Genomic DNA, 27,493 nt, shown 5'->3' with positions numbered 1-27,493 from the left:
TATCCTATCTACCTAACACTCTATATATATTAATAAATTCTTTCCTTCTCTTTCCCTATTTATTGTATTTTCTTAAATAATACAGTAAATTACGATTATTTTTAATTTTACTCAAGAACACTATTTTCTCTACTTACACCCTTCTTCTTTGCTTTAGGCTCTAATATCATCACTGACAAAATTAGCTGTAAGAAGGGGAATAGCTGGGCGGACGGGCAAATAAAACACCTCAATCGGTCGGTGATGCTAAGTATTAGAAAATTGTGTACTTTAACTAGACTTTTAGCATTTAATTCTCATAATGTATGTATAGTGTATTGAATAATTGGGAAGACACTCGTCTTGTCGACCAATAATAAATGAATAAATAAATAATAATAAATATTTGCTCATAGATATAGAGAATAATTAGAGCAATGCATTATTCTTAATCGATTATCCCTATGACAGGCATAAAGTGTAATACTCTGCTGCTGTTGATGCTGCGCAAGAATATATACACTATATATGTATATATATCATATATATATCAGCTACATAATATACATATGTATATATCAGCTATATAATATATATCCGATCTGTCGTATGGACTGCCTGCATCATGAATTCCGGCTGTTGTTCTGCCTTTTAAATTCCTTTTTACGATCAACATTTCAACTGGGCAACCCCTCAAAGATAAATTATAACATTTTAAAATGAATATACTACTAACCAATAGGATTTTTAACATAAATATTTCCGTATACCGAACATTTATTCTTCAAAAACCGAATTTATCTCCAAGTATATTGCACGGTCGTTGATGTTAACTTCCAGCTAAGTTTTAGCAGGCAGTCTTAGTGTTTATCGATAGTCGTTGCTCTCCCTTGCCGAGAAAGAGAGAGAGAGAGAGAGAGAGGGCATCGCTGAAAGAGAGTAAACATCGAGTGCTGTTGCACTCGCGCATATGTAAACATCAAATTTGTTAGTAGTTGGCATCACAATTCAATTTGTTTAAATTGTGCCTTTATTTATTTAGTGTTTTGTTAAACAATTTACAATAAACGCGGCTGCTTCCCGTTATTTTGCTAGCCTAAGAAGTCGCGATATACGAGTACACCCCAAATCGAAGGGCAATAGATTCTAGAAACTAGAAGCTGGTATCCTGCGATTCCTCTGCTCAAATACATAGATAAGTGCAATACATTTAGCTATGCTTAGCACGACTGATTTGTATACCCTTCTAGAGGGTATATATTAATTTCTTTATTTAATCGTTTGTTGTTGCTGCTGTTAGTTATTTGTGTATTCGCTTTGGCATTTACGCTCACCCGACATTTATGACTACTTTGGGCGTAAATAGGGGTAAGTAAATCAATAAATATACAATTAAGAGCGAATTGAAATTGCTTTAGTAGTTTTCTTTTCTTTTTCTTTTTCTTGTTTTTTTTTTTTTTTTTTTTTTAGTTTTTTTGTATAGTTTTTTCTAACGTTCTCGCGCATATGGTTCATGTGCTTACGCGTATTTACCTTTATAATTCCTAGCTTTTTGGCTTATTTGTATTTTAGTGAACGGTGGGCAATAAACGAAACAATAAAAGAGAATGTAAATAGTGTACCAACATTTTTCATTTGAGAATGCAAATAAGCCACAAATAACAACATAAATAACATAGATAATTTAATTAAAAGCCAAATCCAAAAAAATTTAAACTTTTATATTGTTTGTATCTCGTTTTACTTGACTTTTATTGGCGTCTATGCTCATTAAATTTTTTCTTCTAATGTACGCTTTTTTTTATTTATATTTTTTTGTTTTGTTTTCTTTTTAGTTTCGTGTAACTTGTTGAAATTGATTTAAATTTGACTACCGACACACAGATGCACATTGAGATTGTACTTGAATACAATATGATATAATTAATAATTATTTGGTTGCTGCTTTTGTATTTGTTTAAAATTAGACACCGTTTACAATTACAAACATACAATAAATACAATACAATTACATACACAACGAATTTTGGGTTTTCTTTCTACCGATTTATAATTTGTAACCGCCTCCTAAAAGTATGCAACATTTTGTGTATTTTCTCGCCTCTGCACTTCTCGTGAGTGCACAGAGGCGATTGTGCGCGTGTGTGCGTGTACATATGTGTTTTATATATACTTGATTCGCTACAAGTACGTCTAAATCTGATTTTCTACTCCGACTTGCTCGGTGCGCTATGCCATTATATATACATATGCAATATATATAATATTCTAAGTATTACATATGTATGTACGTATGCTATTATGTATGCATGTGTATGTGTGTATCTGATTAAAAGTCGACGCATTTCTCTAGCTCAGGCGTGGGCGTGGCGCAGCTTACATCGATTTCTAAGCTGTCGAAATAAGCGATTGAGATGGAGTTAAATTGATTGATTGCCCTACCATCAAGCATGTAGCTCAGATACGATGAGTCGGGGCAAGGTATGGATGTGTGTGCGTTTCTGGTACCTATACCGATTGTTACCTGCCCTCTCTTTCTTTCTTTTTTTTTTTAGTCATTTTGGCTCGCTTGCCAATTCCTTTGTCCCTTATTTGTCTGTCTAACGTATGTAAAGCTCTCTTTAGTAAGTGTCCTTATCTTTTTATATATTGCATCTATCTCTCTCTCTCTCCCTCTTGCGTCCAGCTCTGTTGCAGTTTTTCTCGTTGGCTATTGCTCTTACTGCCGCTCTCTGCGCTCATTAAGTGTGTGTGTAAAAGCAACTGATCTTACAAGCACACACATATACACAAACACAAACACACAAATCACGATGCACGCCGATGCGCTCGGAAATATGATGTCATTTTTTTCGTTTGGTTTACATAACGTTTAGAATTTGTTTAAGTTTTTAGTTTTTGTTGCGTTTAGCGATATGCGAGTGTGTGTGTGTGTGTGTGTGTGTAGTATGAGGGAACCAGGGAACACAACGGAACGCATTGTGAGTAGAGCTGTATGTAAATGGGACTTAAGAGAGAGCGAGTACTTAGTAAATAACTAGCGAGTATAAAAAAAACGCGTAGCGTGTTTGTTCTATGACTTGAATTGATTGATTCGATTGTACATTTAGATTGACTTCTCAAATGCTGAACGCTGATAGCTTTGTAACATGCTAATACAAGTATAAGTTTAAGTATAAGTATAGGTATAAGTATAACTTTAAATATAACTACAAGTACTCGGTATGTACTCGTTTGTCAGTGGTAGTTGGTTTTGTTTTTGTTTTGGTTTTTGTTTTAGTTTTATTGCTTTATGCTAATTACCTTAGTGATTATTTTTATATATGTATATTTGTTTGTTTCGATTTGGTGTTATCGGTTACAGTTTGATAATTGCGTAGTATGGCTGATGATTTGTTTATTTGATCGATTCATCTAAGCTGCATCCTGCGATGCACTCTTTCGCGACGGTTATTTTATTTTTAATCTAACTTTCGCTGCTGCTTTCTATTTTTATTTCGAGAAGCACGTGGCAGTTTATTCAGTGGTGTTTTCGTTTCGATAAGATTTACGACAAAGGACGAGAGTTTCGAATTGGATTCGATAAAGGTAAGCAACGAAGGGCTAGGAATGGTCCTGGGTGTTAGGAGTACGTATCGTTGCACGGGCGACACTTTAATTTAACGATTAACAAAATGACGTTAAGAACACACGCGACCTAGTGGCAATAGGCAGGCTATTATTTAATAATAAGTAACAACGTTTAATATACATCGAAGTATGCGTCCAAACACGAGCACTACAGTATAACACACATAACTTCCTTCCGACCGCCATCCAAGAATTAACACATAAAAATCGGCTAAGCCCGCGCCAAAGCCGAACCCCGCGACAGCCAATTCGCGCAGCGTATCTCAACGTTTTACCCCAAAGAGATTGGGTATTGACTTGATCTTCTTGCGGGAGCAGTTGACGTAGTCCTTGTACATGTCGGAGCGCAGATAGCGCGAGTACGAATCGCTCTTCATCAGATGATACACATGCGAGGCGGCCACATCGAAGCACCAGCGATTCGGACCATTGGGCGAATTGACGGCTTCGCGGGCCAACTCCACGGATTTGGAGTCCACGTTGACCGGACAGGGCGCATCGGGTGCGAGGAACTCTTGCCAAATCTTGTGTATGGCCTCCTTGATTTCGGACTGTGGCAATGCCTTCATCTCCTGCACCGATTCCCAGAACCTGATCAAGATTACAAAAGAAAAAACATCAATAACTCCGATGCCTGAGTGTTGTGAATTGTGTAGCTCACTTGAGATTCTCGCCACTGTACTCCTTCTCCAGAAACTTGGTAAACTGATCGCGTCCAATGGCATCGTTAAGCAGCTCGCGCAGGCTAAATGCCCATCTCTTGACCCGACGCACAGGAACATCTTTGCTGCTTGGAGAGATAAGGCTCAATCTTAATTCGACTGGCCATATCTTGGGGACCCTGATGCTGATGCTTACCTATTTTTTTCAGTATCCCACATCTCGGTGCTGTCCGTTTGCCAGGGATTGGGTAGCTCCGGCGAGGTTAAAAAGTAATCGAACTCATTGTACTGATCGTAGTAGGCAACCAAACTGCAGTAAGGAGCAAAGGTAAGGAAGTGTCAGACGGGGTTGGTCGAACTGATGGCTCTACTCACGCTTCGGCCGCCTTGGACACTTTGATTGTGCGCCGCTCGAGCTTCTGTTTGCGCAGCGTAATGATGCGCGTTAGCTGCTCGACGGGATTTTTAGCCACAGAAGCGCCAGCGGACCCGGTTCCATGACTGGAGCCGCCGCGTCGATACGCCTTCTTGATATCTATCTCGGTGGTATTGACACAGCCCGGCATGGGCCGATGCACATCCCAAAAGGCGCGCTCTTGCGAATCCAGTACCTTGCGCTCCAGTTTGTCGCGCTTCTTAGCCACCTTGCTCTGTGACTCGGCCTGGCAGTTGCAAATAGAGTATGTGAATGAGCTCAACATGGGATTAGCCATTTGACTCACCTGCATGAAGATGAATTCCCATTTGCGAGAGAACATTTTCTGCAGCTTAGCCAGGTTCTCGGCCTCGTAGTCCGCCAACTCCAAACGCGTCTTGTTTTGCATGGTGCGTTTGCACAGATAAACCGCATAGTCAGTGTTCTCCGGCTCCCAGCAGTTTGATGGCCAGAAATATGGCGTCTGGAATCTAAAGCAACAACCAAAGACCGACGTTGGATGTTATTTGTCTAGCGCCTAAGAGTATGCAGTGCCCTCTCACCTGTAGAAAGTGCCATCGTTCTTCACGGTCAGCGCATGATCATCAATGGGAAAAATGTAGCCGTGTGAGCTAAGCAAATGGGCAAAGTGCAGCGCCTCTGTCACGTCCTCCACGTCGAAGTTCTTCAGTATCCATGCAACAAGATCGGCTCCGGTAAATACCGATGGCACCTTGCTCATAAACGCCTTCACCGTGCGCACAGCCACACCGCCCGTCTCCGCCTGCATCTTTTCGATGATGGTCTCCATCTGGAATTTTCCACAAGTATTTACCTCATTAGACATGTTATAGAAAACCAAGAAATTAAATTCAAAAAAATGTCGTCAAACATAACATGGTTACACTATGTTAAATTTATATTTAACAGAACTGTTGCGTGCATACATTTAACATAACAGACATAATATGTTAATAACCTTTTCAAATGTAGAGGTTAATATGTAATGTAAGCCAAACAGTAACATAATGTTATTCTGTTAACATTATGTAATTGTGAACTATTTGATAACTTGACTATTACAGTTTTCTCAGAAAATGCGTAATTCATAGTGAAAACATCTGCGACCTGATAACGAATATATATTTCTGATCAGGAGGCTGAGCTTAATTGATTGATTTTAGAAAAACTATTATATTTTCCTAACTTTAAATCTTATTTTATAAGACTTGGCATGGAACCCCTTTTTTTGATGAATCTGCCGGAATATGTTATATAGCTGTCATAGTCACTATCGGTCGGAAAGTTCTTATACTGATGTGTTTAATGTTTAAACGGACTCAATACCAATTATTAGTTTGCTTTGTTCCTAGGCATCGGAGGATTGAATTCTTTTATCCCAGCAATTGACTGCTCTCTTTTATTGCTATACTTAAGTTATAGATAAAGATATAGTTTATAAACTATTCACCTTCAACTATTCAACTGGTTAATACAAGATCCATTCATTCAAACAAAATCACTAAAGAACGTTTATCATCCGCACGCCGAACATTAAATACCCTAGTAGACGTGTGTCTTGGAAATGATTTTAAAGGATAGCGTTATATCCCATAGGATATAGTAGTCCGATTTGATACGGCTTTGTAGATAAAGGAATATTGAATCTCTAAATCACTTGGTTCAGTGAAGATAACTTAACAAATAGATAATATTTCGATACACATTATCTCTTTCGACACAATGCTAGGTAGCTATATCGTATATATATATATATATATATATATATATATATATATAAATATGGTAGTACGATGTTGGTACAACACACGGATTCTATAAGGAGCATAGTTCAACATCATGATATATAAAAATTTTCGTTTTTCCTATAATAACTGAATTTTCGATCAAATTATCCTATAGCAGCTTATAGTATGATGATCCAACAAGGCTGATGCAAGGTTTCATGGCGAACACATTAAAACAGAGACTAGTTTGGATATCAACAAACAGATGCAGACTGATTAGGATTATATATACTTAATGGGGTCGGGCACGTCTCCTTTGAATTGTTTAAAAGAAATTGAGAACAATTCTTAGAATAATACGATTTCCATTTGAAGAATCTATGGAAATGTTTATGCAGTGTTCCAAATATCTCGGGTATTCTCAGAACTGGAACGCTAATATTTCGAGAGGGCTGATGCTTACGAGCTAGATCGATGTATATTGGTATGCCTTTTAGTACAATACGCACCTTTTTATAGACCAGTATATTGGGCGCATCTTCGTTCTTGTTGCCCCGCTGATGCGGCTGCTGCGACACGGACGGCGCTGGCGGTGGCTGCGGCTGAGGCTGAGCCGATTTTGACTGCGATTGGGATGGCGACGGCGACTGCGACGACGACGGCGATGGCGATGGCGAGGAATGATGATGGTGGTGATGATGATTGCTGCCCACGCTGAGCAGGCCACTTGACTTGGCCGCGGATGTGCCGCTGCCACTCGGCGCTGTTGCATCCCGGATGCTCACCGTCTTGCTGGACAGCGGCGGCGTTGCAGCGGCCACAGTGGTTGTGCAGTTGTGGCTGCTACTGCAGCTGCTGCTGCTGCTAACCGTGGCCGCAACGCTGACTGTTATCGTGGTGCTGGTCGCCCCGCTGCTGCTGTTCGCATTGCCACTGTCCGGCTGTTCAGCTTCTGCCTCAGTGGTAGCTAGAGGTGCACATGGAGATTCGGATGCAGATGCGGATGCAGATGCGGATACGGATGCGGATAAGGAGGCGGCTGCGGCTGCGGATGTAGTTGCGGTTACTGTTGCCGTTGCCGTTGCCGTTGCAGCTGCCGTTGATGTTGCAGTTGCAGTTGCTGTTGCCGGCCCATTATTGTTGCCGTTTGGCGCTGGCGTTTCCGTTGATATTGACGCTGGACTGCTATCCGTTACTCCTGTTGCCGCCTCGGATGCTTCTTCTGGCGAAGGCGTTGGCGTCGCTGTCGCTGCTGGTGTCTTGGGCGCACTGTTCATGGCCAGCGCATTGGTTGCTTGCGTGCTACTCTGTGTTTTGTCCGCTTCCGAGTTCATTGTTACCATTGTACACCCGCCGCTGCTGGTTTCTGCGCTTCTTCAAGCTATTTATAGACGGGCTCCGCCCGGCAGTCTCAGGTGCTATTTTGGCACTGCTGTCTGTTATGCCGTTATGCTTATGTGTATCCTTTTGCGTGCGTTATCGACCCTACTCCGTCCCTCTTCGCGTCCGTGTAAGCGTTGTCTGTGCTTGTGTCTGTGTCGGTGTGTGTGTGTGTGTATGTGTGTATGCTGTATACCGACAGCGCCAGGCAAAATGGTGCAGCTCCACTCGAAATAGATTTCAATTGCGTTTCGTCATTTATCCAGCTCCATATTTTTGCATCGCTCGCCGCACTTGTCTCCTGCTCTGCGGGGGCGCCACTTCAGCCACTTTTGCCTTTTTGCAACGTTTGCGCTTTTCGCTGCTGCTGGCTATCACAATTTTCGCTTGCATAAAAAAAGCGCAGCTGAAGCGTTCAACACGCGCACATACACACACACGCACACACGCACGCACGCACACACACACACACGCAAGCACGCACCCGCACGCAGGCCACGTACACGTATACGCACCAACACAGACGCTCTTGACACTCCTGAGCAAAGCAAGTGCGCAATTTTTACGTTCAATAACTTTTTAAATTAATTATTTAGTATTGCATATACCGAAAATTGTTATAAATTTCAGTTTTGCTCCTTTTGCTCGAGTCTCTGGCTGCTGCTGGTGCTGCTGCTATTGCTACTGAAACTGACTCTGCTGTTGCTTCTTCTTCTGCCTTGGCTTTAGCTGCTTCCTCTTTTTGGCGTTAGCCTGTAATCATTTTACTGCTGCCTGGAGGGGGTGCTCGGTGGGCAGGGGAGGCCAAAGTCAATTCAAGTGCCTCTGCCTACGTCGTGTGCGTCGTTCACGTTCTCGTCGCGGCTTCGTGCCTTATTATGAGGCGCTTCCTGTAGTCGATTTGCTGTTGCAATCGATTTTTGTTTGCCCAACCTCCTACCACCTACTTCACAAATACACACACATACACACATACACACACATACACGCACATACAACACATACAACACATGCACGCACCAACGTACACCCACATAAGCACGCCCACACACAATGACGCGAGTGAGCTCTCTCTCACTCTCACTCTCTTTTTGTCGCTCACGCTCTCTTTTCTTATTGCTCAGCAACAGCTGTTGTCAGTGCGCAAGGGCTGGTTGCTAAAAGCAATGCGTTGGCATGGTCACACCGGCAAATATGAATTTGTAATTGCTTTATTTAGATGAATACGATTTTCGGCTACGCTTATTTGTAAACAATTTTGTTATAGCTAACAAAAAAAAAATATACATACAAAATGTATAATATATATGTATTTATATATATGCTGCCTATTATTGTTTTCTATATTCGTTTTATTGATTGGGTTTCACTTGAAGCTCTGCTATTTGCACATGTGCTTCAAATGAATTTATAGTGAACTTATTATTATGGCTTTTATACAAATTTGCGTTTGAATTTAGCTGACAATTCTATATGTAACTTGAAAATCATTCGGAAGTGAGCTTATTTAAATAAATAAAAAAAAAAACGTAGTTAATTATGGTTATTTGATAAGCTTATAAACAGGATAGTTTAAAACAGTATTCATGATTTTTTGTATGCATATTGCTGCACAATTTAGATGCTAAGTAGGACAACGGAACCTTTACGGAACCTAAACTGTTGCCCCTTTAAAGACTAAGTTTTGTGTAGGCGCCCAAATAACGCGTTACTCGTTTATTTGGCGTACACAACTCGTACATGTCGTATCCTTAACGTATTTACACAAGTTTATCAATATGAATACATTCGTAATCCGCAATGTATATGTGTATATAGCTATGCTTTATAAAAATGTATGTATGTATAAATATGTGGTATGTATGTATGTATGTATGTAGCATACATAGCTTGTCCAGGCAATTTGGCCACATCAAAATAATAATAGTGCGTGATTATTGTTCTTGTATTCGATTGGGCTGCAAAACAAAAGACAGATGTGACCAGAGCTGTATTCATAATAATTATAGTTGAGTAGAGGGTGCTCGTTGCCAGGGCTGCAGACGTACCGAATGATTTGAATGAAATTAAAGTAATTGCGCTGATTCCACTTGCCAAATGGGATTCGTAGTATTGAAACATCCCACTTCTGTACACTTTCAGCATCGTCTATAGACTGTGTAGCATTGACTATTTCATATCTAACCAGCTCCGTCGTCTGTGGATTTGCCTGGATGCGATTGCGGGATTGGCTCGGCTAACGGCTGTTCTTTAAGATCACATTTTGACACTGACATCGACGATTGTCGTTGGCTCCTAAATCTCCTGTTTCGTATCGTGCTCCTTGCTTCCTTGTTCCTTTAGGCTTGCTCCTGCAGCTGTGCGCGCGACTGTCGCACCGGCCTGTCCGACCAGAGCGATGCTTGGCCGCCGTTCTGCGCCTGGTAGGACAGAGGCGGGGGGCCCAGTTGTGCCTGAGGCACCAGCTCCGCCTGCGGATTGAACTGATTGTTGCTGTTGTAGTTGACCAAAATGTCGCTGGCCAGGCTGTGGCCAATGTTGACGCCACGATCGGGATAATATTGCTGCTGTGGCTGCGGTTGCACTTGAATCTGTTGCTGCTGCTGTTGCTGCTGTTTGTTGCTCTGCCGCCAGTGCTTGTGCTGCTGCACGGGCAGCAGACGATACAGGGGCTCCGGTCCGGGACCGCTCGGGTAGCTGGGCACAAAGTACGGCGGATACGAATGCTTGGCGCTGCCGTGGCGCAAACGCTTGAACTGTGGCGCCGGCGGCGGCGCTGGCGGCGGCGGCGCAGCGGGACGCTGCCAGAACTGCAGCGGCGCGGGTGCTGGCGGACGCAGCTGGTATTTGGCCGGCCGTGGCTGCAGCTGATTGTCCAAATAGGTGGCTGGCAGGGGCGTACTGTAAACGCCCTGCTGGCCATCGTACGGCGCATGCGCAGGCGCAGGCGAAGGCGACTGTAGCTGCAGCTGGAGCTGCTGTTTGCCCACCCGCAGTTGGCGCTGACGCTGCAACAGCAGCGAGTCCGGCAGATATGAGTCCTGGTCCTGCGCCGGCTGTATGGTTGGCTCCAGTTGTAGCTGCAGCTGCTGATGCTTGCCCACTCGCAACTGGCGCTGGCGCTGCAGCTGCTGCTGCTGGGGCTGCTGTTGGGGCTGGGGCTGATAGACTATTGCCTTGAAGGCATCCTGGTCCTGCTCGTCGGCGCTGTAGTTGACCATGGGCAGAAAGGGCTGTCTGTCGAAGTCGGGCGGCTGGAAGCGGCCCGTCGAAGGCGGCGCGATCAGATTGCTTCTGATCAGTTGGCCCAGAGCCGCGTCGTATTCCGAGTGCAGCTGGGCACGAGGCTTGGGCGTGATGCTCACCACGGCGACATCGTTGACGGGACTCGGCGGGGATTTGTAATGCGGCCGCTTGGGCGGCTTGGTGCCCAGGAAGTCATTGATCACATTGGACTTGAGCGAGGATGGCTGCCGTTTCGCCTCAAAGTATTCATAGTAAATCGGATTTGATTTCGAGAGCGGTGCCTGCTCCCGATCTCGCTCCCGTTCCCTGCTCCTCTCCCTCTCCCTTTCCCTCTCCCCAGCGCTCAAGCTGCGTTCCGTGCTGCTGGAACTGGGCACAAAGACCAGCTGTGCGGCTGGCTGCGGCCGCGGCGTCGTCGGCTGATAGTTGACGGGATAAATGGGTATGGGCACGGCCACTGGCACTGGCACGCGTTCCACATACTTGTTGGGCTGACGCGGCGCGGGCGGCAGGTAGCCAATGGAATTATACTTGACCGACAGCCGCGACGGTGGAGCTCTTGTGGTGGTTGTGCTTGTGGTTGTGGTGCTGCTGCTGCTGGTGGTGCTGCTGGTGGTGCTGCTGGTCGAAGTGGTGAAGGGACGTCGCGTTGTCGTCTCCAGCAGACTGAAGTGGTCTGGCGGCGGTGGCAGCACAATGCCCGGAACCAGCGGACCCGGCGGCACCGGATTGGAATAGTTGCTCCTGTACACAAAGTTGTACGCCGGCGGATAGTACAGCGAGGGATCGTCTTCGTCAAAGTCGCTGATGTTGCCGTGCAGGGCGCCCGGGCCGGAGGCATTGCCATTACCGTGCAGGCCATTGATTATCCAGGGGCCAAGCAACGGAGTCCTTAGCACAGCGTTGGGCGTCGGACTGGCAGGCGAATGGGCCGGCGTCTCGTTGTTAAAGAGCAGCCAGGGCGCATAGGGCGTCGGGTAGACGTAGCTGGGCTCCGGGTCAGCTGCCTTAGCCGACGCAATCGCTCCCGTCCGGGCAGCAGGATGCGACCCCGGGCCGTGGGCAGCTCCGTGGACTTGGCCGTGGGACGCGTGCTGACCCACAGCGGAAAGCGTTGCATTGCCTGCTGCCGTATGGAGGCCCTCGATTTGATTATCTCGGATAAGCTGCAGTGGCCCATGCGGCTCGAGCTGCACGGGAAATGGAGGCGGCACCACGGGATTCGCTGGCAGCTTGATCTGTCGGGGCGGCGCATCGTAATCGTCAATGGCTGGCCACGCATCAGCGCCATCGCCCTCCTCGGCCTCATTTAGGCCGCCGCCTTTGATGACCAGCAAGTGATCCTCGGCCAGCCAAATGTCCTGCTCGCTGAGTCCACCAAAGTTGCGCTCATTGTCCAGTGGCACCTCTGAGTTGCGGGCATAGCTCAGCACGCCCGGACGCTTGGGCACGCGACGAAAGAGCTCCTTCTCTATCAGACCGTACTTGCCATCGCGCACCTGATCCGCGAGCGTCTTCTTGGCATCCTCCTTGCTCTGCTTGCCGTGCCCTTTGGCGCTGGCTGCCTCCGCCTCCTCCTTGCCAGACCCTGCACTCAGCCGCAGTATGCCATTGTCCCAGTTGTCAAAGTCATCCGGCTCATTGAGCAGCGCCTCGTCATCGTCCTGGTCCCGCTCTGCCACTGGCGCTGGCGATGGCGACGGTCTGGCCAGACGATAAGTGCTGCTCGCCTTTCGTCGTGTTGTTCTCGTGCCTGGAATTTTTGCTGTTGTTGTTGTAGTCGGTTGTGTTGTTGTTGCTATTGCAATGCTCCTGCTGCTGTTGGCGCTCACCGCAGACACCTCATAGGTAGAGTGGCCCTGCGCGTTGTGAATGTGGCCAGCCACCAGGCGCTGGATCATACGCGGCCTGCGAACGATAACGAGACACAAAATTAGACGCCAGAGAAGGGGAGGGGGAAGGGGCTGTAACTGCAACTGCGGCATGATGCATTAATCAATGGCGGCGCCCAAAATGGGCAGACGCCAAAAACTGCCGCCAAAAACAAAAAAAATAAAAAAAATAAAAAACATAATATAGGGGAAAAAACCGACATCAAATCTAGAAATGAACGCGTGACAGACACGAGTTGAAAATAAGTTAAACTCTTCTATTTACAACTTTTACTTTCAATTTTCAGTTCCAAAAATATTTTCTTGCTTTCTTTTTATCCAATTTTTAATTAAAACTTTGTTTTCAATCGAAATCAGACTCTGTTCTAGCCTCTAGACATAAGGATTCGCATTTTCAATATCAAAGAAGGGATTTCCCAAAACAATTTTTACAAAACATAATCAAATGTTATTCAAGTTAAGTAGTTTTGAGATATAAAAATATATCTATGTATATGTATATATGCAATTGTCCTGATTGATTTTCAGTCAGTTTGGAAACTGAAAGTTTTCCTCGGTTACATTATGTTATGTTACGGCACGCGGAGACGGGGTTTTAGAAAATGCCATGCATAGAAAATTTGAACCATCCACGCCTTTTGGGTGGAAATTGGGTATCGAAAATTGTGTCATTTTCTAACTCAAATGAAATTTGTGCTTGGAAAATGCGTGTACAAAGTTGTATAGGTAAATGTTGAAGTTTCGTTCAATCGACTTTACGCTTATTTTCAAAGATCTAAAAACGTGCCGATTACGTCTTTCAGCCGTTTTGGAAAATCTACTCGCAATATCGGAAATGCTTAGGGAACTGATTTTTTGTTAAATTATTTTATTTTCTACTCCGTTTAGCATCAAAATCAATTTATATTTTCTATGCGAAATTTCGCACGTTTTGGAGAAACCACCGCCTTGGGTGGAAAAAGAAGGATTCAATTTGTATTAGTGAACGTTAGTTTTCGTCAGCTATTCCTTTAATCCTCGATATTATAAGCGAATGATGTCAGTTTAACGGCGACTCGTAATCGTGTCACGGGTGCATCTGCAACAAGAAAAAAAAAAGGAGAGAAACTCACGTTTTGAGGGCGCCGACGACGGCGCCGCTGCGCGACGAAGCGTTGAAGACGGCGAGTGGATTGGAGGACGCCGATGACAACGCTTGATGTGACTGGAGCCGCGGGTTGCGGGCGCTCCCAGCGCTGCCAGCGCTGCCCTCGCGCTCGCCCAGCGTTGGCGTTGGCGTGTCGCGTGGCTGGCGGGCGGCTCTGATGCTGCCACGGCTGCTGCCGCTGGTGCGTACATAGCTGCCGGCAGATGCTGGCGCCACAGTTGTCGTTGTTGTTGCCGTTGTCGTTGTTGTTGTTGATGTTGTTGTGGTGCCACGACGTCGCTGCTGTCGTGGCGTTGCCGGCAGCGGCGTGGTGGAGGTGAAGGTGGAGCTGCCGCGGCGACCGTTGCCATCGTCAATGGACACCGTTGTGGGCGGACGCCGCTGGCGTGGCGCTCGCAATGTTGGTGCCTGCGTGCTGCTTGTCGATGGGGCTGTCGCGCCGCCGGCTGCTCCTCTGCCACGCTGCACAGGCGAGCGTGTAGCCGCTCCCTCTGCTGCTGCTGTAATCGCTGCCGCCGCCAGCAGCGTTATCACTATCAAGTGCAAGGTTAACGATGTCATCTGTAAGCAGAAAGAAGAAGTCATAATTATTGGACATGCTAACGGTAATCGCAATGGTAGCCCCCAACTGGGAAGGCGCTCACTACAATTTGTAGGCCCACGTTTTCAGCGAGTGTGAAAACAACGAGTCAAGCTAATACCCTGCAGTTTTCGAGGGAAAGGGTTTCTTAAATCTATCGCCTGGAAGAGAGTCGATAGTGCCGATACTCAAGAAGTAAGCTGAATTCACGTTTGCTTACACGCAAAATGCTGCCTCTTCATAATAATCAAGTATAAAGAAATACCAAAACAAAGTTTCAGAAGACATTGCTTCCTATCTCTCAAACCGAACAGTTTTCATGCCCCAGGCGATATGCCCCAGAACGGACGGCAATGCGACATCTCCATGGACCAGTTCTGGCTAAGTTGAGGTAAGCTGCATAATGTTACCTTGTTAACAGAGCCTTGCCTAAATAGATACGCTTAAAAGAATTAGTAGTAAAGTATTAGCTTCCATAGTCCACATAACTAGATCGAACCCTCTATGAATTAAGTTTCGGTATGTATCAATCCCATCCATGTTCAGTTTACGGTTTGAGCTAATGCATCGCCTTAAGTTTTCATTTGAAGCATTGTTCATCATAATTCTAACAAATATCAATGGATTAACTTTATTTATTTTAAATTTATTGCAATTTTAGTATTTTAATATTCAGAAAGATAAGATATGTATTCGGGTGTGCTTTATTCAGCGGGTTCGCTAAGTAAAAACATTCGATTCCGGCTCAGCTCGAAACAGGTTTGCAGCCCTGGTATATGCTAAGTGAATAATATACCCAATTGTACCCATATTATACAGGGTACAACTGCGGTTGCATGCGCGTTCAGCTAACATTCAGCAAAGTCTGCTCGCTCCTCTCCATTCCATTCCATCCCATTCCATTCCATTCCGTTTCATTACACCCAACCTACCGCCAACCCGCGCATCTTTGATGCCGCTGCGCTCAAGTGCATCCTGCAATGGATTTGCCATCTGGTTTTGGCGTTTGCTTTATTCATTGTTGTTGTTTTCTTGATTGTAGTTGTTGTTGTTGTTGTTGTTGAAGCAAGCTCTGCGCACGCGCCAAATATCAGCTGGCAATTGGTGTGTTGTTATTGTTTGCTGTGGCTGTTTCTTCGCTCATGTTAATTAGCTTCGCTCAATTGATAAATGGCCAAATACGCTCTGCTTGCTGTTGTTGCTGTTCTTTTTGATTGTTGCAGCTCTTTTTAAACGCCTCTCCGCGTTCGATGATTTGTGGGCGCACATTACGCACAGAGTTGCGTCTCAGTTTTGGGCTGCGATGCGGCAGCTGTCAGCTGGCAGCTTTGAAGCTCCATAGAGCACCGAGTGCAATTGATATTGTATTCAATTGAAGACCTGTTTTGGTAATTATTTCGCTTTGTTTACCCTTGTTATGAAATTTTTAACAAAAAGAGTAACATCGCATTAATATTGTTTCATATAAATGCGAAAGATTGTCAGTTTAAGTATATCCCAGCTCCAGTTCCACATTAGGACCAAATAATGTCAGCAATTTCCGGTAAAATTTGATAAAGAAAATTCAAGAGAGAGTTTAGAGGAAAAATAAACATTTGCTATCACCTCAGCTATAAAACTTTAAAACAAGTTTCTAAATTTACCAAAAATAAAAAACCGAAAATAAATGTTTTTACACAAGTAGCTCCAAATTTGTCCAAATATATACGTTATTTTGCGATTTAATTTTCAGCATGAAACGTTTCTAACTTTCTGAACATAAAATAAAAACTCAAATCTAAAATCTTAAATATCAAATTATATTGCATATGAAATATATTTGGCACATAAATGAATTAAAAGATAAGATACTTTTTGAAATGTTCTGAATTCACGGGAAGCAGCTAGAATAGACACAGAAAATGTGAATGAAACATTTGGTCAATGAAGTAGACTATTAAAGGGAATGCTAAAAAATGGAACCGAGAATCAGATATATAAAAATAAACTTAACTTGATATGCTCAGTGGTGTGCTGGGATGGATCAAGAACTTGTAGATTATATTTTTAAAAAAAATTGACAAAACATAATATTAAAACTGATCAACGGAAGCTGATTTTAAGTATAATAGGAAAATGTGAACCGAAATCAAGCTATAAAAAACCTAAGGATATCTTAGGTACAGTATGAACTAACTTATAATTCTAGATTGAAAATGTTTTTTACTAAAAAGTAGTAATAGTATAATCCTAGAAAATATCGTATCAAATGAATGAACAGAGTTTTCTTGAAAGAGAATAAATCAATTTGTATGCTCGATAAACGAATATACCAGGTTTCTAGAATGTGTCTCACTTTAAAAACTTTAAAAACCAGTTCAGTCCATTGAGGACTTGCCTAATAACATGTCAGGCAATTTCACTGCAATTGCAATTGAAGTTGATTTACTGGCTCAAGTTAGCCAAGTTAACGATTCAATGCGAATTCCACAAATTTCAAATGCCTTTTGTGCGGCAACAGTGCAGAACAATCAAATTATAATACTTATAAAAAAAAAAAAAACAAAAAAAAATAAAATAAAAATGTGAAAAAATGTTAAAAATGAATTGGGTCCAATTTAATCTATGACACCATCGCCCCGAACTGCTTTCAAATAAACTAATTAAATTGAAGTAAAGCAACAAAATAACACAAAAAAACAATAAATATAACAACAACAACAACAGCAGCAAAAAATAAGGCGCAGGCAGTCAGCGGCTGCAAAAACAAGCGACTACAAAGAATTATTTATTGCCAATAGACGACGCCGCAGTCGACGTCGGCGTCAGCGTCGGCGTTGCCTTTCATTCAAAATGCAAAGCGCTCTGCAAAATCACGTTAGCTGGGCAGCGCCAGCAAGGCTTGGCCTGGAACGGCGTGGAACATGGAACGCGAAACGTGGAACGTGCGGCTCTATGACGAATCTGACGCGACTGCGCAGCCACTACAAACACCGTTAGGCAGCGGCAAGCGCGCGCACGCGAATGGTTTTCATGTTTTATGATGTACCCTGTACCAATTAAATGACAGTGGAAGGGTATATTCAGTCAGCAGGAGGCATACTAGTATGATAGACGAAGTGACGTAATAAGCATTTAATAATATTTTAATCATTAAATTTTGAAAAACCTTAAACAAACTGAAGCCTTTAGAGAGAATTACAAAAAAATGACGAAAAAAGTCGGTATACAAAAAAAGTTGTAGTCCACCAATATTTGTGTATATTAATAAGCGCTTATGGTTTCTTACAGGGTGTGTGCAAGTCGAGCAGTCACAAAACAAGCAGCTTTGTTACTCTTTTACTGTCTTGTATTTCGCGTTAGGTATTTTTTTTTTGTTTTTTGGTTTTTGTTTTACTTTTGATTGCCAAACAACAATTTGGGTGCTGTTGTTGTTGTCGCTGGTTCTACGTATTAACAAAAAAAAAAAAAATAAAAAAGCGCTGGACAGGCGCAGGCGCAGGCGCAGGCGCTGGCTCTGGCGCTGGCGCTGAGGCTCGCGTTGGCGCATTCCGTTGCCTCGAATCCAGTTACGAATCACGTTCCATTTGATTGTTTCAGTTTTTGGGGTTTTACCTTTTATAGCATAATTTTTGTTATTGTTGTTACTTTTTTTCTGTTTGGCTGCACTTTGCATCGTTCGCTTTGCTGCTGTTGTTGTTGTTTTTGTTGTTTTATTATTATTTTTGGGCTCGGCAACTGCGCCCACAGTGCGACGCCGGCGCCTGCACTTGGAAACACTCCAAATCCAAAACCAAAACCAAAACCCAAAACAACTTCAAACTCCAAGTCTTCAACCTGTCGCTTGAAGTTGGCCAATTAGACACGATCGCAGCGCGTATGAGTCAACCATCAAACAACAACAACAACAACAACAACGACTACAAAATTGACAACAAAAGTAAAATGTTATTTATGATTTTTGATTTCAATTTGTTGTCCTTGATTTGGGTTTGGCATTCTACGTTTTCGCCTCTGTCTCGATGTGAAGGCGTTAATGATTTGGGCGTCCGGTGGAGGCCAAACCAGGAGAATGATGGAGTGTGGCCGGTTGGGAGAAGGGTGTTGCGTGGGCAGCGAACGGTGTTGAAAACCGCGCAAGAAATGTTGCCCAACTTTCAAATGTATTTTGTTGTTTAACACAATATGGAAAATGACTGCAATTGTACAGCACTAGACCAAGAATCATAATTAATATTTGTTTGTATTGCAACACTTTTACTGCAAATTGGGGTATTGATAGATCGAAATGGAGCAGGGCGCAGCAATAATCATATTCATTAAATTTACATTTAAAGTTACCTTTTGATGTGTTTTTAATTCAAACCAAGAATTATCTTTAAAATGTATTAATATTTTCAAAAAAGGATTGCAAAACGTTTTTAAATAAAAACCTTCAGTTGAATTTTCCAAATAGAACACCGAGAATCATCTTTAATATTTGCCGCCTTCTCAACACTTATCCACAATTTTGTAAGCGCACGTTTATGCGCACTGAAACACCAATAAGTACTGACATCTGTTGTGGCATTCACATAGCTTTTAGTTTTCAAATCTGAACAAAGACAAACCCATTTATAATTTGGAAAGCCAATGTACGCTCTGCTCTAATTAATGTAACCCGTACATTAGCACAACAATTGATATGAAATTTCGGTGCTTTCAACATTACTTGCAGGAAGTCAGCCACAATTTGGGGAACCCACCCCGAAGGTTGTATTAATAGACCAACATTTCAAATAGTAAATACAATATTTTCATTCAAATTCACGCATTTTATTGTATTTACTAATTGGAGCAAACCAAAGATTAACAAAACAAATCCACAATTTGAGCTGTTGTTCACCAGCAATTTACAATTAAAATTAAATCAACATTAGCAGAATGGAGAGATTGGCTTGCAAATACACAAATAAACAATAACAATAATAAAATTACTCAAAAATCAAGAAAATTTCTCGTTTTATTTTCGGAATACAATTAAAAGCAGTTTCAGCACACTTTTCCTAACATTTGAATGTTTTGCAACACTTTTGTGCTATGATTACGATATAATATATCATAATCACAATTCCTTCGAACAATTTATTTGACTTATTACTTTGGAATATATAATTTATATGCAGTTTGCCTATATAAGTTGCCAATATAAGTTGATCTACGGTGGCCCCACCAGCGATTTTCAACTTTGGACAATGCCTAAGCAGTGTTGCCACATCGCCGCAATTTGAGAGCATTCGCGTTTACACTTGATTGAGTTTAGCGTAACTTATGGGCCATAAACTTAAAAAAGAACTTCAAAACAAAAACGAAATTCACATACATACAAATTATAAAACAAAACAAAATTGAGAAAGAACATTTAGCTAAAGTTATGCTGAAGTTTCAATACCCTTCCATAAGGTGGAATAACGGATTGCGATTTGCCACAAAATGTACCCGCACCACGAAACAGTGTTGAGCAATGCTTTTCGAATGATAACTATAATCTTTTATTAAACGATCCGATCCAAAAACGATGTTCAAATGCAAAATACAAATTATAAAACAGAAAAAATTGAGAAAATTAATACAAGTTATGCTGGAATTTCAATACTCTTCGATATGGGTCTTTTTCTATAAAGAATAGAGATTTGAACGAACATTTATCTATCGTACTACAGGAACAGTGTTAAGCAGTGCTTTTCGAATGACAAGAATAGTTAATTACCAAACGATCGATGGGTCTGCAATAAAACCTCGTTATTGTGAGTTTGGTAATGCAAGTATCGGATATGTCTGCCTCGATGTGTTACTCGTTGTGAGAAATAATCATAATACTCTCTGCTAGGGTATAACATAAAGAAAAAGTAAGTCACTTGGCTATCGATATGCCCACATCGGCAGCATTGCGTCAAGAGGCGTCGCTGCGGGGGCGACAACTCCCTCCCCCCTGCTGTCGTTCCCCATAGTTCCCGGCGGTGATCAGGCAACCCCTGAGACCCCCCCGCTCCCCTTCCACTCCACCGCCGCCACCGCCCACACCACAGCGGTGTCCAACTGTTGAGGTTGGGACATGCGGCGCAGGTTTTGTCGGTCGGCGGTCGGTTTGCATATTTGCCGCCAAAGAGCCAAACGAATTTTCTGTTAAATATTTGTTGCTCTCGTCGATGTTGTTGTTGTTGTTATTGTTTTTGTTGCTGCTGCTGCTGCTGTTGTTGTTGTTGTTGTTGTTGCCGCCGCCGCAACTCGCAATGGTCTGGAATTTTAAATAAATGCGATTTAGTTGTGCAACATTTTTACTTTACTTTTTCTGTACGTGCCCGCAATGGCAACGGCGACGAGGGCTGTGGTGGGGGCGGCAGCGGCGGTGGTGGTGTCTGCGCGGACGTCAATTGGCCCGCAAATTTATGGAAAATAATTAAAGAAACAAACCACCAACAACAACAACAACAGCAGCAACAACAACAACAATGCGATTAAAGAAAGACCAATTAAATGCTGCCAAGTTTTGAACTACTAAGTAGCAGAACTTTTGCATTACAGGGTATGACATATAAAATACGTAAAAAATCGTATATACATATATGTTATATACAAATTTCGTGAACACAACCAGAGCTTAGAATACTTTTTATTTTAACAAACAAAAGTCAACAATTTCATTCTTTTAGACAATTAAAGCTGTTGTTTAATAGTTGATCTGAAGTTTCTGAGAAATCGTGTAACATGAAACTGGAGTATTATTGGAGTCTGTTTTGTTATTTTTTTATTTTTATCAATTGATTTATAAGTTAAGCAAATACAACTAATATCAAACGCGGCTTGTTTAGGATTATGCAAGGCTATCTAACAGGTAAAAATAGGCTTCTCCAAGCCTATAAAGTGCATATGTTCTGGTTCAGTCTGTTAGAAACTATATGAGCTAGATAACTAACGATACAGCCTGATTCTTATACTATATGATTGAACCTACAAGAGCTAGAGACAGCAAATTTGGACTACAAACACCGAAATCCCATTCGCATTCGGTGTATTTCCCATTCTTCATAGTACGTTTGTATGGAAAAGAGCAACAATGCTTGCAACAGCAACAGCAACAGCAGCTCGGTACTGGCTTCAGGGTATCTTTAAGTCGGCCACTCCCGACTAGAGCACTCTTACTTGTTTATTCTGTGTTCGATTGGTCTGGCGTGAAAGCGAGAGTGTTGCCGTTGTTGCTCTTGTTGTTGCTGTTGTTGTTGTTGCTGCCGTTGCTGTTGCTGCTGTCCCAGTTACGCGCCAAGCATAACTTTAGCCAACTACAACAAACACGAAGAGCGCGGCCGACAACAAAATATTTACAAAATATTCATTGATTTCAAGCCTGTTTTTATAGGCTTTTTGTTGTTTTTGTTGTTGATGTTGCTGCTGCTGCTGCTGTTTTCTGTGTTGTGGTTTTTCATTTTAGATCATTTCTTTGATGTGTGTTGCAATAGAGCCCATAGATTAATCAATGGCATTATATAATGCAACATCAAGCCAAATGTGCTACGTACACAAACGAGAAGAGCTCGCTGAGATCGACAATTGATGCAGATGCTTCGCATCTCGAAGTTCTCGGAATTGCTCCGACACGATTTATATATGTATATATATATCTGTGCATATGTATGTATATATTATGTCATATGGTGTAACTGGCTCATTGTTTCGGGGTGCTAGCCGATTGCGCAGCATGCAGCGTCAAGTGATATGGCGTGGACGGGCCATGCGTCGTATGCGTAATCTAGTTGGATATTCAATATTACGTATGCGCCGCGTGCTCCGTAGCACAGCCCACAATTATGTGCGCCGAATCTGTGTCATTCATTCGCTGCAGAAACGGCAGCCGAGGGAGGCCAGCAAATGAGCGGGCAGCTCACAGTTTCCGCTAAACAAAACTGAATCCCCAAATCGATTGCCGACGACAACAACAACAACAACAAACACGAATCGAGCAATAAAAAATCACTTGATTTGCATTTAAAGCCAGCAGCCCAGACACAGCCACAGCCACAGCCAGGGCAACAGCAATAAAAATTGCAAACAGGCAGCCGCCCAACTGTTGAGTTGGGGTAAAACTTGGGCGTGGGAACATGCAGATCCCAGCTACGGATCCAGATCATGGCCCAGCAAGAGCAGGGCGCGCCCCACTCTCTTGCCTCCGCCCCGGCGCAGCGAGCAACAACTTTATTATGCAAAGTGAGGCGATTTTGATGCCCGTTTGGGGGCGTTCGCCTTCCATCATGATTTGCCCCTAATGACAAAGTATTTAAGTGCTTGAAGTGGGCCCCTTTGGCTTGAACTAGTTCACCAAAAGGGCGACAGCAGCTGCTGCAGTAGTTGGCAGTAAGTCAGCACACCTCAAACTCTGCAACGGCCTGGGGCATGGCTTAGGGTATTCGTTCGGGTTGCCGCGCTGCCGGGTTGCGGGGTTGCCGGGACTGTGGAAAGGGGGTTGGAAGAATCGTGTTGATTGAGTTCAATTCACTTTAATTAACATGACATGCGTCCAAAATATCTGGCAACTAACCTGACAGATACAGCAAAGAAAACAGTGTTCGCAACGCAGCAAACACAAACAGAATAAATTAATTTTCTTGTGATTCACAACTGGTTTTGGCTTTGGGCAAATTATGTATAGTCTTATTGGCGAAAATGATCTACTGAGCGTGAATTACTATTACATTTAAACATTACAACTCTACATCTGATTTTATGTTTATGACGTAATACTCATATATATATATATATATATATTAATTAACTAATAAAAGTAATTTCAATTGCTTAAAATACAATATGTTGTCATTAAAAGCAATAACAATGGATGTCATTGATAATTTCCACCACCAATTGCAATCAATCAACAAGTAGAGATACGATTCAAGTGAATTTATTGAAAACAACTTAAACTTGAACGAAGCACAAGCAATAATTCAAATGTATAATATAATTATGCCCAAGACTCTTCGGTTCTTACAATTTATAAACATTATATTCCTTGTATATTTGATATTGTTCTGTGCTGAAATTATGGCCAAATCTGGCTGAAAAAGGCTAACAGCTCAGCACTGACACCGCCACGATTCGTTTTGTATTGTTGGTTCAGTCAAAACTGACAGTCAAAGCTGACAGCACAACAAATTAATCTTAAATAAAAAGAATACTAGAATACTGGATCTGTTAAACCCAGCCGGTTTTCTGAACAAGAAACTCTGGCGAAGTTGAGTTAATTCTCAAAAATAAGCTTGAAATTGTTCTGGGATTAGATCAATGAATCGAATTATACCATATTTTAATGAAATTATCTTTGTATTAAATAATATCAAAATAAAGTAAATGATTTACCATAGTCCTACCAGCCACTCGTTAATATGTCTAAAAACAGCGATATTCTGGCTTTTTTCGGCTAACAGGCGCAGCACTGCCGCAGCCCGTTGTCTGGCTGGCTTTAACTGCGGCTTTGGGTCTGGCCAATGGATTGCATGTTGGTCAGCCGGCTTGATTGACACCTTTTAACTACCGTGGCGCAACTGGAGCCGACGACTTTTGCGACTCTTGTGTTAAATTATTCACTTTGGCAGCGGCGAAGCCAAAACACAAAACACAAAAACCAAACCCCGTGACATATTTTGCACGTCAGAAACAAAAAACAAATCTTTCGCAATCCCACAGCGGCCCATTAGCTCTACAATTGCTCCGAACAGTCATCGGCAGCATAACGTTGCCAGGACTCCAAATCCAATTCCGATTCCCATTCAGATTTAGATTTTCCGCCCGGTCGGGTCGCTGTGGGTGGCTGCTAAAATAGTAAAAATTGAATTTAGCGCTGATCGCATCTATAATTATAATGGGCTATTCCTCCCTCCCCCCTCCCCCCATTGGCATGCCCGGCTAGGTGCAGAGCTTACGTAAGAGCAGCCACGAGATGAAATGGATGCAGTTGAGAGATGTCGACGGTTGGGCTGCTGCTGTTGCTACTGCTTGAGATGCTGGAGATGCTGCCACGCCCAGTTACCAGTTACCAGCAACCAGTGCCAGTTCCAGTCGTGGCCAGACTGTCCGCCAGGGTCCCGCTGTGCGGCGTGGCCAGCGATTGGAGCAGCTCGATTGAAATATTTGCACGTCGCATATTTAGTTAGCATAATTTGCTCTCTAATTGTCACTGACAGTTTAAGAATGTGACTGGTTCGAAGCAATTGTTGCTGTTGCTGTTGCTGCTGTTGTTGTTGTTGTTCGTCATTGTCAACACTTTTTTATATATTTTTTCTTCTTTTTTTTTAGATTGGCACATTGCATATTATTTATTGGCACAACAAGTTGCAGCACGCAAGCACCAGCAGCAGCAGCAACAGCTCCAATTACACCCACCGCTCAGAGACGCCGCCTGGCGGCCGAACCCTGCAACTCAGGCACTAATTAACGGTTGCGCTTAAATACCGTGTGTTGTCACATGTTAATCGAGTATATACTGTACATTAGAAGTCTATATAGAGCGACAGACCATATCAATTATAATGTGTTTTCTATGTAAGCGCTTAGTTTCAGCTAACTCGGGATCGGGATCAACTCTTTAAATGTAACATAAGATTGACATATACAGTGGCTGCCAATTAGCGGGCTTATGGGGTGTCTGCTATATAGATCGGTCTTTGCTTTAGATTTAACAATACCAGAACGTCCAAGCAATAGAGCTATCCCATTAACAAAACATATTTTAAAAGTCACTCGAAATAAATTCTTCCGTTAAGGTCTGTATTCAGGTCACCCTTTTTCTTGTTAAAGAACCCTTCTCGGTAACTAAAAGTAACGTTCTTTTGTGTTAAAATATGTATTCCTGGCATGGCTACGAGTCTGACAATCACTTTCCGTGGTTCAGCTCACGGCTCAAAAGAATGCCTCGCCTAAAGGTTCGGTTTACACAATTATGAGCCCATTTTATAAATTTCTTTGCCATTTTTAAAAGAACTAATCAGTTCAACATATACTATGTATTTCAATCTCTATATATAAAACTGTTTGTCCTGACTGACTGACTGACTGACTGATTGGTGATCAACGCACAGCCCAAACCGTAAGAGCTAGGAAGCTGAAATTTTCACTGTAGCTACCTTATGTGATGTAGGTGCACGTTAAGACGGGGTTTCGGGAAATTCCACCCGCAAGTGTGGAAAAATCGCGAAAAACGTTTGTATGTAACTTTTTTGTTTACCATCGGATCGGGCTCAAACTTATTTTCAAAGATCTTTGTTCAAATTCATTTGAGGGGTGTTTCACACTTTTAGGAAAATGTATCCCTCCTTGGTGGAAATGGAGGTCACAGATTTGGTGGGTGACGTTTCGCGATCAAATTCGTTTCCAAAGATCTATAAGAAAAATCATTTGAGACGTGTTTTACACTTTTCGCAGAATTCAAACTTCTTCGAGGGGAAAGCGATTTAAAGATTTGTTGGGCGAAGTTTTAAGTTGTGTCCGATTTTTTTCAAACTTATTTTCAAAGCTCTACATAAGAACTTAATAAATACGTATTTCAGCGATTTGGGAAATTCCACTCGCAACAGTGGTAAATTGGCGGAAAAACTTTGTATGAAAGTTATTTGTTTACCGTCCGATCAGTTTCAAAATAAAAACGGGATTTGAGAAAAGGCATAATGATTTATATATGGTATATATGGTATATATATTTTTAATGAGGACAACAAGCTGAGTCGATCTATCATTCTCCGCCCGTTCGTCTTTCCGTCCGTAAGTTAAAGTACTTATTGCAAAAATATTAAAAAAAAAATGCAATATATTCGTTTAACCCAAACCTTCCTAAAGAAAACCATGGTTTGGTTTAGGTTTATGTTCGGCTGTACTGTATTCAACTAATGCGACTTACGGCTTTGTCTATGGTAAATAAATAAAACATGATAATTCCGGGCTCAAACCGATCCGAGTCAAAGACCGTTCTACAGCCTTGATTCCTTTAGTCTTACTCTAGTTTGCTTCAATTGTTTATATAACTAAGTGAAATTCACAAAATAGGCCAATTGGGTTGACCCTCGTCATCCCAGCCACGTTTTCTCTCTGCCGTGCAGTAAACATCATAAGATTGAGGTTATGGCAAGTGCATTTCCGTTCCACTGGGCCAAATGGGATTTACTTTTGTGCAACTCACCTTTGGATCTTAAGATATCACAGAATGGTTGTTTTGCATTAAGAAACGGCGACACTTGTTCGTGATGTTGTTGTTGTGGTTGTTGTGGTTGTTGTTGTTGCTGCTGTTGTTGTAGTTCCAGTTGTTGTGAACAGCACCAGCAAATTGTTAGCAACTTTTTCGTCAGTTTCAAGCTCTCTTGTTGGGCTTCAATGTGCTTTTGTTCGTTCTACTTGCTTCTGGCAATAGATTCGCGTACTTTTTCGGACCGGTAATATTAAAAATGTCGGTGTTTTAACAACTTTTAGTGCTTGTTTCCCCTGTTAAATTAGATGAACTGAAGCCCGTTTTTTACTCGCTTTTTAATGGAGTTGTTATTCTTGGCCAAAAATCGCATTGGGTTAATTGAGTAGGTTGTTCTTGTTGTTGCGTTTTGTTCTACATATTGCAAAGACAGCGACAACAACATGACGCTTCCCTGCGTCGATTGGAGCTCTGTAATATAAAACGAAACTATTTTAAGTTATTTTTTTTTAATAATAACATTGTTTCATGCAAATGTTTCAAATATTTTTTTAATATTATCCTGTTTAAGTGGTCTTCGTTCTATATTTTAAACTTAGCTTAAAGCTATTCGGTAGAGCTAAAATATTA

General features: G+C 42.4%; 2 protein-coding genes across 10 annotated transcripts in view; both read right to left on the bottom strand.

The window, feature by feature from the left end:
- Positions 1-963: 963 nt before the first annotated feature.
- Positions 964-8,751, bottom strand: RSG7 (Regulator of G-protein signaling 7). 3 transcript variants are annotated; one of them, XM_064699677.1, is made up of 7 exons: positions 6,944-8,751; positions 5,250-5,497; positions 4,994-5,177; positions 4,647-4,933; positions 4,468-4,581; positions 4,271-4,414; positions 964-4,200 (listed from the first exon to the last, which is right to left on the bottom strand). In XM_064699677.1, exons 1-7 carry the CDS (start codon positions 7,775-7,777, stop codon positions 3,873-3,875), a joined length of 2,139 nt encoding a protein of 712 aa, XP_064555747.1. In that variant the 5' UTR covers positions 7,778-8,751; the 3' UTR covers positions 964-3,872. The 3 variants fall into 3 exon arrangements, with proteins under 3 accessions (XP_064555747.1, XP_064555748.1, XP_064555749.1); XM_064699678.1 differs by having other exon boundaries at positions 4,271-4,399; XM_064699679.1 differs by having other exon boundaries at positions 4,271-4,396; positions 6,944-8,747.
- Positions 8,752-9,054: 303 nt separating this feature from the next.
- The window catches only part of LOC135440596 (hormone receptor 4), a 49,439-nt gene continuing 31,000 nt past the window's right edge, over positions 9,055-27,493 (bottom strand). For 6 of the 7 annotated variants that reach the window (XM_064699854.1, XM_064699850.1, XM_064699855.1 and 3 more), the window contains 3 exons: positions 26,861-27,334; positions 14,065-14,660; positions 9,055-12,968 (listed from right to left, as the gene is read on the bottom strand). In XM_064699854.1, coding sequence (XP_064555924.1) covers positions 10,154-12,968; positions 14,065-14,660 — 3,411 coding nt within the window. In that variant the 5' untranslated portion in view covers positions 26,861-27,334 and the 3' untranslated portion in view covers positions 9,055-10,153. Of the gene's footprint in view, positions 12,969-14,064; positions 14,661-26,860; positions 27,353-27,493 lie in introns of all 7 variants that reach the window. The other variant, XM_064699852.1, reaches the window with a different exon arrangement.

This window comes from Drosophila montana, unplaced genomic scaffold (genome assembly GCF_035044405.1).
Source record: "Drosophila montana isolate Dmon_TW-CO22-7 unplaced genomic scaffold, ASM3504440v1 contig_1624_1, whole genome shotgun sequence".
Lineage (NCBI taxonomy): Eukaryota > Metazoa > Arthropoda > Insecta > Diptera > Drosophilidae > Drosophila > Drosophila montana.
This window is presented reverse-complemented; position numbering and strand designations above follow the sequence as displayed.